This window comes from Nothobranchius furzeri, chromosome 5 (assembly GCF_043380555.1).
Source record: "Nothobranchius furzeri strain GRZ-AD chromosome 5, NfurGRZ-RIMD1, whole genome shotgun sequence".
Taxonomy (NCBI): Eukaryota; Metazoa; Chordata; class Actinopteri; order Cyprinodontiformes; family Nothobranchiidae; genus Nothobranchius; species Nothobranchius furzeri.
Window position 1 is genome coordinate 3860889 of NC_091745.1, and position 17657 is coordinate 3878545.

The 17657-nt window shown below is 43.0% G+C and overlaps 2 protein-coding genes across 2 annotated transcripts; one reads left to right on the forward strand and one right to left on the reverse strand.

The window, feature by feature from the left end:
* The first annotated feature begins 79 nt into the window (after window positions 1–79).
* On the forward strand, window positions 80–16446 carry cdip1 (cell death-inducing p53 target 1). The gene is made up of 5 exons (XM_015948579.3): window positions 80–214; window positions 1422–1572; window positions 4083–4235; window positions 5296–5572; window positions 14611–16446. The coding sequence occupies exons 2-5, from the start codon at window positions 1497–1499 to the stop codon at window positions 14720–14722; spliced, it is 618 nt and encodes a 205-aa protein (XP_015804065.1). The 5' UTR covers window positions 80–214; window positions 1422–1496; the 3' UTR covers window positions 14723–16446.
* polr3k (polymerase (RNA) III (DNA directed) polypeptide K) lies at window positions 16299–17566 on the reverse strand. Its single transcript, XM_015948584.3, has 3 exons — window positions 17313–17566; window positions 17114–17201; window positions 16299–16696 (listed from the first exon to the last, which is right to left on the reverse strand). Exons 1-3 carry the CDS (start codon window positions 17421–17423, stop codon window positions 16569–16571), a joined length of 327 nt encoding a protein of 108 aa, XP_015804070.1. The 5' UTR covers window positions 17424–17566; the 3' UTR covers window positions 16299–16568.
* Window positions 17567–17657: the final 91 nt, after the last annotated feature.

Genomic DNA, 17657 nt, shown 5'->3' on the forward strand with positions numbered 1-17657 from the left:
AGTAAATGCCACACATTCTTAACTTTTAATGGCAACGTTAGGGCTTACCACAACATTTATCGACGAAGTTGTCACAACACCGGTGTACATCATGAATGGTGACGTCACTTTAAATCCGTGTCAGCGGATGTTGACTCTCGAGCGTGTTAAAGCAGCTAACGTCAAAAACAACTTCATTTACAACACGGACTGGTGGTGTGCTTCCCTAAATCAGGTAAGTCGGCTTTTAGCTAACCCTAATAGCTAATTAATAACTGTAGTGACTAGAAACTAAACGTCCACTCGTGTGAGTCAGTAGGTCAGTAGCCGAATCTTTAATCTTTAGTTTGTTTCCAGGAATCATGGCGACGCTAGCCTGCTAGCTAATGACAGTTAGCTTTAGGCTGTTTGAAAACAAAGCCTGTCTTAATTCAAGTGACTTGAACAATTGAGCACAGATAAACGTTCTCTGTCGTATTCGGCTAGATAAAGAAAATACTATAAAAATATGTGTTTGAACTGAGCCTTCACTCATGATTTGGTTTCATGTTAGTTTAGCTAGCAAACGAGTTGATCATTTAAACAAACTGCTTTTAAAAACGTAGTTGTAAAGGTCAAACAAGTCCTCCTCCACAACCCAACTTCTGACTATTACGTAACTAACTTATTCATGGTTAGTAGTAAAAGTAGCTTTACACTTGGATTAGCTGCAGCTAGATTAAAAATATACTTGCTAATAGATGACAATGATCATATAATCAATCAGTACGACAACAGGTTTCATAATGTTTTTGGTTATCTTTATTTCAATGCTTTACCCTCTAATAATGAGTTAAAATTACCATATTTTGTTTATTATTTGCCATTATTTTTTGTTTAATGTTAGAACTTTTTATTTTTTGTGGCTCTTTGCTTGGTTTCCAGCACAACAGGTGACTGTACATTTTTAAACTAGGCTCTTTTATTCATCATAGTTGCTTCTGAAAAGAGACATTTTATTATAAACCACAGACTTTCCATTTTCTCTTCAATGCTCAGACATACATCAATAGAGATGTTGGACACACATTTTAAAAAGTTGCCTTCATCACACTTCTAAACAAGACCCTACGTCTCATTTTCATAAACAAGTAGTCATACTTTGTGTCTGGGGAATTTGCATTTAACCACTCCATGCATCATTTAGACTGAGAGGATCAGAAACTTGAGTCATGTGATGGTAGAAGTCTTGCTGCTGATGACTATCAGGGTTTTCTCTGAGAAATGTTCTATCATTCTCGTCCACATTCTTGTGTTCTGTTGCAGGTAAATTGTTTTTAATGAATAAAAGAAAACTGGTAATTTTTGTCCTAAATATTTCATGTAGTGTTTTTAATTTTAACAAATTGAATCCTTATACACTTGCACAACAATAAGTCTGCGTGCACATTTTAATTTCTCAGAGGGAGAGCTGAGCTGTAGAGTTGTGATTGGTGCCAGCAGGTCGGACCGCCTGCAAGCCTAGACTTCTGGCCAGTATGTCTGATGATCCTCCCCCTCCGTACCCCGGAGGTCCCAGTGCCCCCCTCATTGAGGAAAAGAATGGACAACCTGGTAAGGAAGCCAAATATGCAGGATTGTGGTGACTGTTAACGTGAACTCAAAAGTATTTAACATCAGGTTAACAGAAAGTATCTTAGCACGATTTCTAAAATTTGGGAAAGGTGTTTAATACACATTGTTAGCAAATATTTCAAATAATCGTCGTCGTCTTCCTCTGCTTATCCGGGTCCGGGTCGCGGGGACAGCATCCCAACTAGGGAGCTCCAGACCGTCCTCTCCCCGGCCTTCTCCACCAGCTCCTCCGGCAGGACCCCAAGGCGTTCCCGGACCAGATTGGAGATGTAACCTCTCCAACGTGTCCTGGGTCGACCCAGGGGCCTCCTGCCGGCAGGACATGCCCAAAACACCTCCCCGGGGAGGCGTCCAGGAGGCATCCTGACCAGATGCCCAAACCACCTCAACTGGTTCCTTTCGATCTGGAGGAGCAGCGGTTCTACTCCGAGTCCCTCCCGAATGTCTGAGCTCCTCACCCTATCTCTAAGGCTGAGCCCGGCCACCCTACGGAGGAAACTCATTTCGGCCGCTTGTATCTGCGATCTCGTTCTTTCGGCCATTACCCAAAGCTCATGACCATAGGTGAGGATTGGGACGTAGATTGACCGGTAAATCGAGAGCCTGGCTTTCTGGCTCAGCTCCCTCTTCACCACGACAGATTGGCTCAGCATCCGCATCACTGCAGACGCCGAACCAATCCGCCTGTCGATCTCCCGATCCCTCCTACCCTCACTCGTGAACAAGACCCCGAGATACTTAAACTCCTCCACTTGAGGTAGGACCTCTCCTCCGACCCGGAGTTGGCAAGCCACCCTTTTCCGGTCGAGAACCATGGTCTCAGATTTGGAGGTGCTGATCCTCATCCCAGCCGCTTCACACTCGGCCGCGAACCTACCCAGCAAGAGATGAAGGTCAAAGCTAAGAGCGGTCAAAGCTCTGCCGGAGGTGGGAGTTGAAGACCGTCTTAACAGGTTCTTCTGCCAGGCGTTCCCAGCAGACCCGAACTATGCCATCTGATCCAAATCACCACCAGGTGGTGATCAGTTGACAGCGCCGCTCCTCTCCACTCAGGTGTCCAAAACATACGGCCGCAGGTCAGTTGATACAACTACAAAGTCTATCATCGACCTGCGACCTAGGCTGCCCTGGTACCAAGTGTACCGATGGGCATCCTTATGTTCGAGCATAGTGTTCGTTATGGCCAAACTGCGGCTTGCACAGAAGTCCAATAACGAAACACCACTCAAGTTCAGATCAGGCGGGCTGTTCCTCCCAATCACACCCCTCCAGGTCAAGCTGTCATTGCCCACATGAGCATTGAAGTCCCCCAGCAGGACAATGGAGTCCCCTGATGGAGCACTATCTAGCACTCGTCCCAGGGACTCCAAAACGGGTGGGTACTCTGAACTGATATTTGGCCCATAAGCACAAACAACAGTCAGGACCGTTCCCCGACCCGAAGGCGCAGGGAAGCTACCCTCTCGTCCCCCGGGGTAAACCCCAACACACAGGCAGAGAGTCTCGGGGCTAACAGAAAGCCAACCCCAGCCCTCCGCCTCTCACCCGGAGCAACTCCAGCAAAGGAGAGTGTCCAACCTCTCTCAAGGACTTGGGTTCCAGAGTCAATGCAATGTGTCGAGGTGAGTCCGACTATATCCAGCCGGTACCGCTCAACCTCTGCCACAAGCTCCTGCTCCTTCCCCGCCAGCGAGGTGACGTTCCATGTCCCAATAACCAGTTTTCTTGTCCGGGGATCGGACCGCCAAGGCTCCCGCCTCGGTCTGCCACCCGATCCACACTGCACTGGACCCTTCATGTTCCTCCTGCGGGTGGTGGGTCCACAGTTGGATGAGCCCATGTATCCGGTTCGGGCTGGGCCCGGCCGGGCCCCATGGGCGAAAACCCGGCCACCAGGCGCTCGCTCACGGGCCCCAACCCCAGGCCTGGCTCCAGGGTGGGACCCCGGTAACCCTCCGGGCCGGGTACTCCGACTCTTTGACTTTACCTCCATGAAAGATCCTGTGAACCGTTCTTTGTCTCACCCTTCACCTAAGACCAATTTGTCATGGGAGACCCTACCAGGGGCATAAAGTGCCCCAGACAACATAGCTCCTAGGATCATTAGGGCACTCAAACTCCTCCACCACGATAAAGTGACGGTTCAAGGAGGAGATTTCAAATAATCTTTTATGTAAATTTTTGAGCAAATTTAGACTTTTCCTAAAGCCATTTTTATGTTGTAGCAGTGTAAACCTTTATAATTCAGTTAACCTCCAGTGTGTTTTTTTTTCTTTAGTCAGTGGTGACAGTGGGCAGAAATCTAAACCTGAAACATGGAGTAACGATGATCTCAGTGAAACATGGACTTTGTCTCATTATCTAGTGGCCAAATGAAACAATAATAACTTTTGATGTGTCACAAAGAGCTGCTGACTGTGCTGGGAATTTGAATGTGGGGTTTAGGTAAGATGTGTTACTTCACATTGTGTTTTTGTGGTATTTTACAGCAACACTGAGAACTGCTCCTCCACAGGGACATCCCATTCCTCCAGATTATGGTCCTCCACCCTATGAGGGTCCACAACCAGGCTTCCTACCTCCACATGTTCCTGGAGAAGGCCCCATGCCCATGCCCATGCCCATGCATGGACCAGCACAAGGTGCTCCAGCTTCCAACAAATGCAAATAAACACAGAAAACATCTCAAAATTACTAAATGTAGGCCCATCCATTCCTGTACCAGACTTTATTAATGCTTGTGACTAGGGCTGGGCAATACATAGAAAATGAATCGTTATCAAAATTTCTCCCCTTATCGAGAAAATGTTTCTCATGTCAATAAATTTGATGATAAAAAAATGAGAAGAGGTGTGTAGGTTGGCAACACTCATGTCCCTTTAAGAAGCTGTGCCACCTTAAGTCAGTAAAAATGTGACTTAAATTAACACTCGTGACATCCCCATCTAGTGGACAACTTTTGTTTCTGCGCATACCTGTAGTTATCATCCATATATCATTATCAAGGTGAAATCCACAATGTATCGTGATATTAATTTTAGGCCTTATCGCCCAGCCCTTCTTGTGACTTATTACAGAAACTATGCCATCACATTTAGCCACTAGATTCAGTTTCACTTCATTTTGTTGTCTTTTCGCTGAAGAACACATTCACTTATGTGAGTCCACACTTCAGGTCATACAAAGGGTTCATAAAACATTCTACACAGGTTATGGTTGAGGGCTAAAAGTCTCACAATACAATGAATAAATAAGTCATTAAGATTTTTTTTTAAGTTTCATTCTTAAAAAAAACAAGATGAATAATTTTGTAAGTATATTTTACTAAATGTGTCATAGATAAAATATTTTTGTCTCTTTAAAATCATGTAATTTTTTTCAAGATTAAATATAGTTTTTCATGATCAGTGTTTCTGTACATCAAGACAAGATTTATTCACATTGCACATTTAAATGGCAACAGCCCAAAGTGCTGTACTTGGACAGTAAAAAGCATTAAAAACAATTAGAGCTGCCAAAGAATTACAAGAAACTAAAATCACAGGCAGAAAAGACAAAATACATAAATAACAAATTACAAAATAATAAAAACAACAATAAAAGATCACTGATCAAAAGAATAACAGAAGCCTGCAGCTATGATTATCTTTGACTATCATACAAATGTTTTGGCTGTCTAAAGGTCTGACTGATTCCTTGCAGGTGGCCACTACCCACCACCACCCGGTCTCTTTGCTCAACCAATGCCAGGACAGATGGGTCCTGGTTCCAGTCACTTTGTCCACATGGGAGGTCACACAGCGACCGTCTTGGCTCCTCCAGGCGCAGCCACCACTGTGACAGTACTGCAGGGCGAAATGTTTCAGACATCACCGGTGCAGACTGTGTGTCCGCATTGCCAGCAGGCCATCGTCACACGCATCTCTCATGACATCGGCCTCATGAACACACTCTTCTGCCTCTTCTGTTTCTTTGTAGGGTAAGTCAGTCATATGCTGTTATAGCCGGAGTCTAGCGTTTAACACAGTCCAGCTTAGCTGAGATTTGGCCTTAAGTTTAAGTCTATCAATAAGTGATGTTTTTGTTGTCATAAGTATTACTATTTATTTTGATAGACATAAATCAGTAAAGTACAATAATCAGTAGATAATTGATAATTATCTACAAGAGTAGAACGCGTATTCCCATCTATCACACACACACACACACACACACACACACACACACACACACACACACACACACACACACACACACACACACACACACACACACACACACACACCACAATGACATTTGTTTTTGATTTAGCGAAAGGCTGAAATCAGTCCCATGTTTTGCCAGTGTCTGTACAAAGATGCACCCTCTGAGTAGGCAGTGGTAGTGAAAGTTTAGACAGTTGTTACTAATGTATTTGACCACAGGATCTGGCAGATCACATGGCACCATTACTAAGCCTGCTTTAGATGGGTGCTGGGTTAGATAAATGTGCAAAGGTCTGAACTGCTGAGATTACTGTGACAAAGCACTCGTCTAGATATGATGCTCAGTTACTGTTAGAGTAATGGAACATCCTGAGATAAACCTTTGTTAGGAATTTAAAGTAGTTCATGCTTGCGACTTGTCGCAGTTTCAAAGGTGTGGTTCACTCGTTAAATCGATACATTTGCAGTGGTTTCTAGTAGGAATCAGGGTTTTTCCTGGCTCAAATTGTGGCAGAGGTGGCACCATCCTGACCGTGCGCCAGCACATGCATACTCTGTGTATTCAACTGCCTCACTTTTTTAAAGGCTAACAGGGGTGGACATTAACTTCAAAACCAACCGGCCAGCCGGGCCGGTAACTCTGAATATTTACCGGCCCTGCCAAGAAACAAGAGAGAGAGAGAGAGAGAAAAAGAGCTGAGAAAAGGCAGAGGAAATGGAGGAAAAACTACAGCTAAGCCGAGGCGCGCCTCGACTGGGGCGCGCCTGATCCGAACTGAGCAGCGGCCGAATTTCGTGAGCGATTCGCTTCTCGGCGCTTCCGCGGCCGGTGTGTCCCCGGCGTAAACGCCGGCTTTCAGCCACTCCCCCTGCTGCTTCCGTCTGCTCTCGTCTGTTTTCCAGGCGAGGCGCTGCTCAACTCGAACACGGCCATTCTCTGTGCCTCCCGTCTTCTTTAAACCGCCAAGAATCATTTCACCTACGCACACGCTTCTCTGCTTCATACCGTTTCGAACTGTCTCGCTTCTCCTCACCAGTTTTAAAGCTTTTTGCCGGAGATTTCATCAAGAAATCCCATCCCTGTGGTGGCGCGATCTTCCTGCGTGCTTGTGTGTTTCTAGCGTGGTTCCACTTCGTCTTTAATAGTGAACTTATAGTTCACGTGACTATAACTAGAATTGTGCAGTACGTGGCTAGAGGCGCGCAGGTTCACGCGCGCGAAACGAAAACAGCGGCTTCCTACAGGGCGGGGCCATGATGTAGGTGAAAGCCGGTGTGTAAATGACAAATAAGGCTTGGGCGCCACCCGGGCGGTAAGTCGTCAAGTATTTACCGCCCGACGAGAAAATTTAGCGCCATTGGCGCTCGGGCGCTTTAACGGTCCACCCCTGGCTAAATATTATAAAAGGCTCAATAATAAGCATTAGATTGAAGAAGAAGAAGAAAATATCATTTCTATAGCGCCTCTCAAGATAAAAATCACGAGGCGCTTCACAAAAACAAAAACAAATGTTAAAATATAAAAAAGCATTTAGAAAATGTTAAAAAATATATTAAAATGAGCATAAATAGGCAATTGTGATTAAAAAAATGTTAAGAAAGAGAGAGAGTGAACAGGAAAGAGGGAAATCAGTGGATCCTGAGGAAGGTGGAATAGGTGGGGAGAGCAGAATAAAGAGAGAGAGGTGAAGGTCATACAAAAGCCAGCTTGAACAAGTGAGTCTTCAGCTGCTTTTTGAAGGAGACCACTGAGTCCACTGATCTCAGGCTCAGGGGGAGAGAGGTCCAGAGTCTGGGGGCCACAGCAGCAGATGATCTGTCACCTTTGGTCTTTAGCCTGGTGCTGCACAACCAGTAGGCTTTCATCACTGGACCTCAGGGACCTGCTGGGGGTGTAGGGACTAAGAAGATCTCCAATGTAAGATGGTGCGTGTTCATGTAAGGCCCTATAGACCAGAACCAGGATCTTGAAATGAACGCTGAAGTTGACTGGCAGCCCGTGAAACTGGAGGAGAAGCGGGGTGATGTGGGTGTGTTTGGAGGACTTGGTCAGGAGCCGAGCACAGGCATTCTGAACCACCTGTAGACGGTTCAGGGAGGTTCTGCTCAGACACGTGAAAAGAGAGTTACAGTAGTCTAAGCGTGAGGAGATGAAGGTGTGGAGAACTGTCTCAAGTTCAGAGCGGGACAGAATGGGACTCTGCTTAGCAATGTTCCTGAGATGGAAGAAGGAAGAGCGAACAGGAGAACTGACATGAGAATCTAGGGTGAGAGCTGGGTCAAAGGTCACGCCAAGATTCCTGACAGAAGGTTTGGTGTGGGAAGCAAGCTGACCAAGAGAGTCTCTGACTTTGGGAACCAGCTTGTCTGGGGCACAGATGAGGATCTCAGTCTTGTCTTCATTCAGCTGTAGAAAGCTCCCACTATCCAGGTTTTGATAGAGTCTAAGGCAGGTGTGTAACAGCTGCAGCTTAGACATCTCATGGGGCTTAAAGGAGATGTACAGTTGGATGTCATCTGCATAAAGATGGTAGGAGATTTCTTTGAAGGAGCTCAGGATGTGCTGAAGAGGAAGCAGATAGAGGAGAAAGAGCAGAGGCCCCAGCACAGAACCTTGTGGGACACCATGGGTAAGAGAGGTGGTGGAGGACCTAAACTTTGAGGCGGCCACAGAAAAGGAGCGCTCAGAGAGATAAGAGGAGAGGTGTTTAGTTCCCATTTTCCCATCTGATATTTATAGTTAAAAAATATTTTAAACATTTGACCTAAATTTCAGTAACATTTTAGGTTTGTATTAATAACACTCACCTTAGTCAAAATAACACATAAATAAATCCAGTAAAATATAATGCATTTCATTAACATGCATTTGTATTGGAAATGGTAATAACATTTCATTTCTGCTGATAACAATTAGAGGTGCTGAAAAAAATCGATTCAAGTCTGTATCGGGATTCTTTTTTTATAAAGATTCAGAATCGATTCAAAAAGGTTCAGAATCGATTCCAAGAACTCAAATATTTGGCATGTTACAGGTTTGAGATGCTCTTTTTTGATCTTTGTTAGGAGAGTCGGTACTCCGTTTACTTTTGTGGTCCCATAAATTGAGATGATTTATGTTTGAATCTGCTGATAAGAGGACTCTTGAATGTAATTTTTGCCATACTCAGAAATTTGAGGTATTCTCATATTTATTTTCTAAGTTGATAAATGAGTACTCAGGATTACTCATGTAACTTGTTTCTACACATACTTGAAAAGTATTTGACCGTATTACTTTCAAAGATACAGTTAGGTAACTACAGATTTGTTATATTTTACAGGGTAAGCAAAAATAAATGTTGCCTTTTGGTCAAAAGATTGCTTCTGTTTACAGTTTTAGAATCACTTTATTTTACCTTGTAAATTTGCATTTTTGGAGCATGACCAGTTTAAAGTCAAATAAAAATGTCCCATCGCTTTAACTAACGTGTACAACAAAGTAGTTCATCCTGGAGCTGACACTCTTTGTCAATACTGATTGTGAATTGATTTAAATTGAGAATCGAGAATCGATTCTGAATCAAATCGGCACCCCAAGAATCGGAATCGAATAAAATCGTGAGTTGCTCTAAGATTCACATTCCTACTAACAATGTAATGGTGGCATGTCTAGGGGGTGTTCTGTTTTGCCTTGGCCCCCAAAAAGCCTTGAAACGGCCCTGGGTGTGTGACTGAGTCTTGAAGGTGATCTGAATTGTATCAGATGTATAATTATTACATATGTATAACTTCATGTTTTATACAGGTAAAAACATGTAGTGGAGATGAATCTACCTACATTTGACTTTCAAGCTTTGTTTTCTTGTTTTTATGTAACTATTTTCCTGTCCTGTCCGTCTCTCATCTTCCTGCGTCTCTTCTAAATTCTGCAGAAAAACTGCTGCCTGGATTTTTACTTTTTTCACCTCCTGACCGCAAAGCGGAGTGCACGTTTCGATGCTGCGTCAGTGAGGTGAAATCACCGCAGCACACAATGAGTGGAGCGCGTCAGGAATGATTAAAAGACAGAGTAACAGAGGATTTAAACAGATATGAACGATCATGTGTTAATAATAATGTTTTGTTACACCACCTTGAGAATGTATCGTGTGCAGGACGCAGCGGGCGCATCAACGATCAGCGCTTTGCATCCTCTCCGCTCAACAGAATCCCGCTGCGCTGAGAGTCCATAAATATTGTAATATAGGCAGAAACTGGATCTTTCGCTGAAAAATATCTAGCCCCCCATAACTCGATCTCTGCTCCTGGATGAAAAACTGGACATTTTGATCAATGTAGGGAACACCCCCCCCCCCCCCCCCCAGGGCCCGGACACCCCAGACAGAGAGTGAAAAGTGGACATGTCCGGGGGAAAGAGGACGTATGGTCAGCCTACAATAGCACCAACCATAGATATATACCAACTAACGAGGAAAGCAAATTTTGATCAGCTTTTTCTGCAGCGGTTTTAGAGCATTTTGGTGTACTGCTGTTGATACAGTGCCCCTATAATGGTGCAACACTGCAACTGCAGTTAAAATAACATCCATGTAGATGGGGGTAGAGTGAAATCAGGCTGGGGCAGCACAAAAATAGCTGGAGGCAGCCGCCACCATCGACATATAAATATTGGACAATGGGTTTCCATAGGCTCCAATAACACATTTTTGAAGAGAAATGGGAGGTGGCCACCACCGCCATTTTGACCGTTTCACAGGTTCCGTCAAGCCCAGACAATTCCACAAAAGGGAAGAGAGGAGGAGCTGAGGGTGGGGCTGTAAGGCTGGGATCAACTGACGACACCCGGTCGAACTAGCTACAAGCTAACCTGAAGCTAACCCAAAGCTAACGCGGAGGTGGGAGCTAAGCTAACGGAGGTAGCAACCGAGCTACAACTGGAGTTAACTGTGCACAACACCAGAGCTTCTGAATCAGAGATACGCCGGGCTGACTGCTGGGTAAAACCGGGTGGAACACAGAGGTCTCCCGAAAGCTGCTGAAAGCCGGCAGCCGCACAGCAGCCCATGTAGCAGCCAGAAGCCGCGGTCAGACAGAGATGTGCCGAGCTGCGGGGAGGGGAGAACCGGGTGGAAAACATCGGTCTCCCGAGAGCTCCAAAAGCCGATAGTCGGAACCCAGCGCCACCAACATGTTATATTTCAACCCATTTTCTAAAGTGCAGCATTATGTTAAATGCACTGGGTTTTACCCTATTACATTTAAATTTCATGGTTAAACAGTACATGTTAAAATCTAAGCTCAGCTCGGCAGTGACCTAAAATACATGAATATAATTTTACTTACCGAAAAAAATGAAGTACTCCTTGGACGCTCTATTAGTGCAATTAATGCCACAGCAAGTCATTTTGTCCAACAATTGCACAAAAAATATCCAAAAAAGAATAAACACTGAGACTCAAAATCCCGGAACAGTTTCCAAGCCAGACCGAGGCTCTACCGAGGCCTTTCCATGGAGCTAGCTCTGTGGTCACGTGGGTCTGATGCTCATTAATTATACAGAATTTTAGGCTTTTAATACACTTAAACAGAAGAGTGAGAAAAAAATTCACCCCCCTCAGAGTTGTCATGAGTGTAAACTAGATCATTTAAACAAAAAACATGTTTTGGAACCAGGCTGTAAACATGTTTATTTCTGCTGTGAAATTGGTATTTTTAACATGGGAGTCAATGAGGATTTGCTCGCTTCTGACACCAGCCCCTAGTGGATGAGGGTGGAACTGCAATTTTTGTCACTTCCGCGTTGGACTCAAATTTTTCACCAGCATTGTGGGGGCTTGGCCGCCGCGCAAATTTGAACGCAGGAAAAGCCCTGGGAATTAATGCCTGTACTTTGTGGGGGAAAATGTTCTGGTGCACCTGTTTCAGGAACTAGAGTGAGCCCCAAGAGAAGTGTGCTTCAGACAGCATAATTTGAGTCTTATTTCTTGATTTCTTGCCTTGGATTGGAGAGCAGCATGTGACTCTACCACTGTATTTTTACTTTGTAACTGAAGTTTTTATCTCCACAAGGAGCACAAGCCTGGATGAGTTCTTCCGTGTGGTGGAGTTGCTAATGCTAATGGTTAGTTTCTATTAGCCAAGACATTCTCTCCTCTTTCCTGGACACTAAACCAACAACAGCCTTCCCCGTCATAAGTCAAGATGGGTGATTCCATGAATGTTAAGTGACAGTGTGAGGTAGATCTGTCATGCTTTAGAAATCCTAGAGTTTCAGAAGGTAATGCAACAGTTAGGTGTAGGAGACTATTTTCATGTTTAGCAAGATTTTGCTTTGTTGTCTGTCAGGGATGTAAGAAAATATCAATATGACAATTTATCGTGATATATTTTCCTGCAATATTATACTGATATTCAAAAGCAGTGTATCTAATTTTAGGAAGAATTTACATGCAAATATTTATGTATTTTCTTTTCTTTTGGTGCAATTCAAACACTGACCGCTAGTTGGCAGCAGTGTGCAGTGGGTTTTGTTTCCACCATTGAAATGTAAATCTCCATATCATGGTTCAGATACCTCATGTTAAACATGTAATGTATCAGTTTGGAACGTTTATTGAATATTCCTACAACAAATTCTGTCAAAAAAAAGGATAATGATGTATCGTCTCCCCTGTATTGTGTTACTTATCTTATCGCCAAAATTTCACCAATACACATCCCTACTGTCTAGCCATGATCCATTGTAGCCTCAGCAGGTCTATCGTGGGATTGAACTATTTTAGGTCTGACCAATCACAGTGCTTTGTTTGTAGAGAGGAATTGGGGAGGCTTGGCACAAAAACTGCCACAGACAAAGCTACAAAGATGGCGTCGACTCAGGAACGACACTTGTTTGAAACGGCTTCGGCATCAACTTTGGGCAATTTAGACTTGGGCTTTTCTTTGAGACATGAGAAGGGTTGGAAAATCCTGGGCCTTGGGTGCTGGTATCCAGCATGTTTTAGTTGTTTTCCTGCTTCAACACATCTGATTCATTAGCTCATCAGGCTCTGCAGAAGCCTGTTAATAACCTGCTTATTAGAAGCAGTTGTGCAGAAGCAAGGAAACAACCAAACATGTTGGATAGCTGCATTCGAGGTCCAGGATTGCCTAGCCAAGATAGATCTTCTTCTTTGTCTTCATATGTGTGGTGGATTGTCCAGTAGACTGGTTTCCATAGCGATTAAGTCACATTGTTCATTGCTCTGATTGGTCCTACTGCTGTCTAGTTGTGTGCAGAGAAAATTTGAAAGACAACCATAGATTCCACCCAATGACTGAGTTCCGTCTATAGATCAGGACCAAACTATATATTTACATATTTAGGATGGGTTCCTAGGCTGTGAGTAAGCGGTACAGTTGGCTGTAGTTATGATTAAAACACATTTTAAAACACTGAAAACAATAATAGACCACCACAAACATACACGGGTGTATTAATGATGAAGGGTATTACTTTAAAACCTATTTGGACACCAGCTAATTAAACTTGATTTATTTCTTGATCAATTAGACTTCTAAAGAACATTAGGACAGACAACACCACTCTAAAGTTGAACACTGCTGATTCAGAAGACCAGGGGCCTCCTTTCACAAATGTACATAGAAATGCTCCTATATTCTATCCTACGATCGAAATTTAGAATGTGTGTACGAACATTTAAGAGTGATTTATGAAATGTGCAGTGGCCTCTCCAACACACGTTCCTCTGCAGTCGTCTGATGATAAATCCCACCTGTGCATACCCAGGTGCTTGTGTCCATTTGCCATCATTTACATACAGAAACGCCCTCAGTTAACCATATTTAGTCACGCTATGTCCTCAGCATGTGAGGGGAAGAAAACTTTGACAGCAAGATCGAAACACTGGCCGCTGAAGCACAAAAGAACCAAACAAGTTGCAGAGGTTATAAACGCGGTTGGGACAGAGGAGAGGTTCCTGTCGGAACTAATAAAAAATGAATCCGATAAATCATGGAGTAACGGGTTGTTAAGGAGTCATTCTGTGTGGAGTTAGTTTCATTTGGAAATGTTGTCTGAGAGCGCAGCTTCAGCCTCTTCTGAGCTGTCATTCACTCTGGTTGCGTGTATGATTGGGGAGCAGAGGAGGTTCTGAGGGGTTCTCGAAATTGTAAAATGTGAACTGGAGTTGGATTCATGCGGTTTATCTGTTGCTCTACAAAGGGTCCCAAATCACAGCATAGGAGAAGGATTTCCTTTGAGATCAGTGCGCTCACAGAGAACACGTTCTATCCAGTGTGCAGGTTCTGGTAAATCGTCCAATAACACAGAACAGCCATGATATAATGTCAGATTCCTGTCGGTCACAGCTGTCTTTTATTGGTTTTAGCACCAATTATGTGCAAAAACCGTTTTTCCACTGACCGTTACATACTGGATAAATAAAACTTGTGGACGAGAAACACATTTGGATGACTGAGACATTCGGTATTGTGCTTTACCGTTCTGCCACTAGGTGCTGTGCATACGCACGTTCAGAGATGTTCTTACATTTAGGAACGTTTCTACGCACAAGTACAAAATGATAAATACCACACAATGAGTAGAATCGTTCCTACGCACGCAATACACTCAGATTAAAAACGAAACTGTTGAAACATTTTCACTGGAATGTGGAAAACAGTCATTGTTAGGAGCAATCTCATTTCCTTGGAAACTTTCACAAACACAGACCACTTGTTCTGGTTCACCTCCTTTTCCTTTGTTTCTGAGCACTGAAGAGGTATGTGCAGGTGTTTGACATGTTTCCTGTTCCCTCTTGATTTACAGGTGTGATCTCGGCTGCTGCTTGATTCCATGTCTGATCGATGACCTCAAGGATGTGACACACACCTGCCCTCACTGTAAGGGCTACATTTACACATACAAGCGTATCTGCTAACCACCAACAGCCGTTTGCCACAGAGCCATGTACACACACACACACTCACAGCTTTCCCTGCTGGTAGTAACAGCAGCTCCTCCCTCCCTGCCTTCCATTTTTGCAGTGTTGTGTGGCCCTCTTATGATGCAAGTGCAGTTTTTATCCCCCCTAAGCTCCCAGTAAAATACCTGTGTATATATACTTCTATATACTTCTCTGATGTACAAAATTGAAAATGTCCAAATGTTTGAGCTAAAGGGCACTACAAGAACTAGACACTGATGGGCTGCAGATACACACACACACACACACACACCCTGCAGCCCTTCTTGTGAAGTTATGCATGTAAATGAAAAAATAAGTAAACAAAAACTGTGAAAATTGTCACTTTATTTGAATTCATCTATGAATCTTGGTCAGTGTATGAAGAATGTTGGGTTAAGATGTTTGTTTGTTTTGAGACTTTCATCTTAGATGTTTTATCCTTTAACAAGTTTGTTGAGAAATGTTAACATTTTGTCTCTCACTGTTTTTTTGTTCTTACCTACCTAGTTGTTTCTTGTTTATCATTATCGTTGGTGTAATGTGAAAACCGTCCATTTAAACAAATACATTTATGTTTTATGCTTTAGTTACTTGTATTCATTACTCCAATCAACATGTTCTGATTCACTGTTTAGCTGTTACCTTTGTCCCCGTCTGTAGTTTTGAGAATAAAGTTAATATTTGCACTTTATAAGTTTAAACACACATTTTGTTTTCATTAAAACACGATTTTACCCTGAATAAAAGCAAAGTTTTATCCAGGTGTTACTAGTTTCTGTAGTCGACCGAGTTATGAGCCATATTCAGACTTTTGGGCCATTCCCATCTGTGCCGGGTCGGGTAGCCCCAGTCGGCCCCAGCCTGGCCCGGTTGATTCCACACATCCTTGCCTTAAGCCCATGTGGGCTGATTCTACCCACCAATCAGAGGCTTGCTCTAATGGAAGGTGTGAAGTTGCTGTCAGCAGTGGGTGTGTTGGCCCTGGTCGGCCTGAAGCAGACCCCCTCGAGAAGAGGGCTGAGAATGAGCCTTGGTTGGCCCGGAAAAATACCAGGCCACCCAGATATGTAAACAACCTACGCTACCCGGCCCGGGCCGACCCGGTACAGATGGGAATGGTCCACAAGTGTACTGAAGGCGATAGACAAGCTAATCACTTAAAAACGAAAGCATGACATCTTGGTGTGTGTTTTTCTGTCAGGCTCATGCAGCACCATTTCAGATTTAGCTGATCTTAAGAGGTTTTAAAAACTGAGTACTAAGCCATTAAGGATTCACCTAAATGAAGGTTCTTCGCTTAGATGAAATGAAATACATTTGATTAGTGAGATTTTAATGAGCTTCATGAAGTTGTTGAATTAGACCTTTTGCAAAAGTGATTCTGAACACTAACAGTGAATCATCTCAGCATGTGGGATACATCAGCCACTAATGCTTCTCGCAGTTTGCCTGGGCTATACCTTTAGTAATAATCATTGATGTGCTCCGACTCTGTGCATATTTTTTTCCTCAAGACTGAAAAATCTGTGCAAAATATAAAACAAAAAAACACATTTTGTGAAGGATTGTAATGGAACTTTAGTCATGTTGTGAAAACTGCTGGTCTGCATCGCTCCAGATGTCTGATGTACAACTATGTACGCAATTTATGTGACTGTACACAGGCGCTATTTTACCAATAAAAATCATGAAGTAAACACTTTGTCATGTGGAACATTTATCACAACTGGAAAGTAAATGGTGCAAATAAATACAGAAGAAAAGGAAAACCAGGCCAGAAATCATCTGAACATTTGAAATAACTACAAGTAGAAAACTTTCAGTCTCTCCATCGATGTCCACACTGGGCATTACAGCATTTGTAGAAAGTTGTCATGGGTTCATCAGCAGATCTGGTCTGAATCTGCATGAAATACGCCCGAGGATGCTCACACTTGGGACATTTTTCTGTACAGAGATAGAGAAGGAATATGTCAGCTTAGAGGCCACACCGGTATGTACCATCTTATACCCCAAATACCTCTGGTATGTCCAGGTTTTAGTTTAAGAATGTTAATCTTAAGAAATCACTAATCCTGTTTAAGGATCATGAATTGTTTTAAGGAGATAAATAATAGTTTATTAAGCATCTAGCCAATTCTACTATGACCTAAATAAAGATACAGGATATCAGGATTGTTGAATGGTTTGGCTTGAACAAAAAGAAAAACTGAAAATCCTGGATTAATCCGTTTGTATAATTGAAAATTGGAAGTACACTTTTCTCATTTTAGGCGTTAAAACACTTTAATTACTTAACTAAAACTAAAGAATATGCTAAACATTTGTATGCAGACTCCAGGAAGTCATTTTAATGTTATTTACCTGCAGTTGAATCCACGTTCTCCCACGCAGCAGCCCCACCGAGAACATCATCCACCTCCTTTAATTTGGGATACTTTCGGTTGTTTACCTTCAAGAGAAATAAAACAAGACCTTAAACTTACAAACCTAACGACAAATATTTTGTGTTTCTGACACCAACTAGATGATGAAACCTGGTTTAGTTACGGGTGACTCCTACCTTTCTTGTGATGTTGTGTATGTAAGGACAGGTGTTACACGCGAACCTCATACACTTCTGTCCTTCTTCTACGATCAAAACGTTTCCACAGGTAGGGCAAAAGAGTAGCATTTTAAATGTAATCAATTTGGTCGCAAACCATCAACTAAATGGAATCTAAATGTGATTTCACCAGAAACCATCTGCTGCGTAGAGAAAACCGGAAGTCGACTGATGAAAACAGCTCGAACGGAAACAACCGGAAGTCGCTAATCGTTTAAACAACATGCCTAATTGTATGTAAACAATTCTATATTAAAATGAATGTTATTAATTTATGATAAGAATACGTATTTATCAAATGTT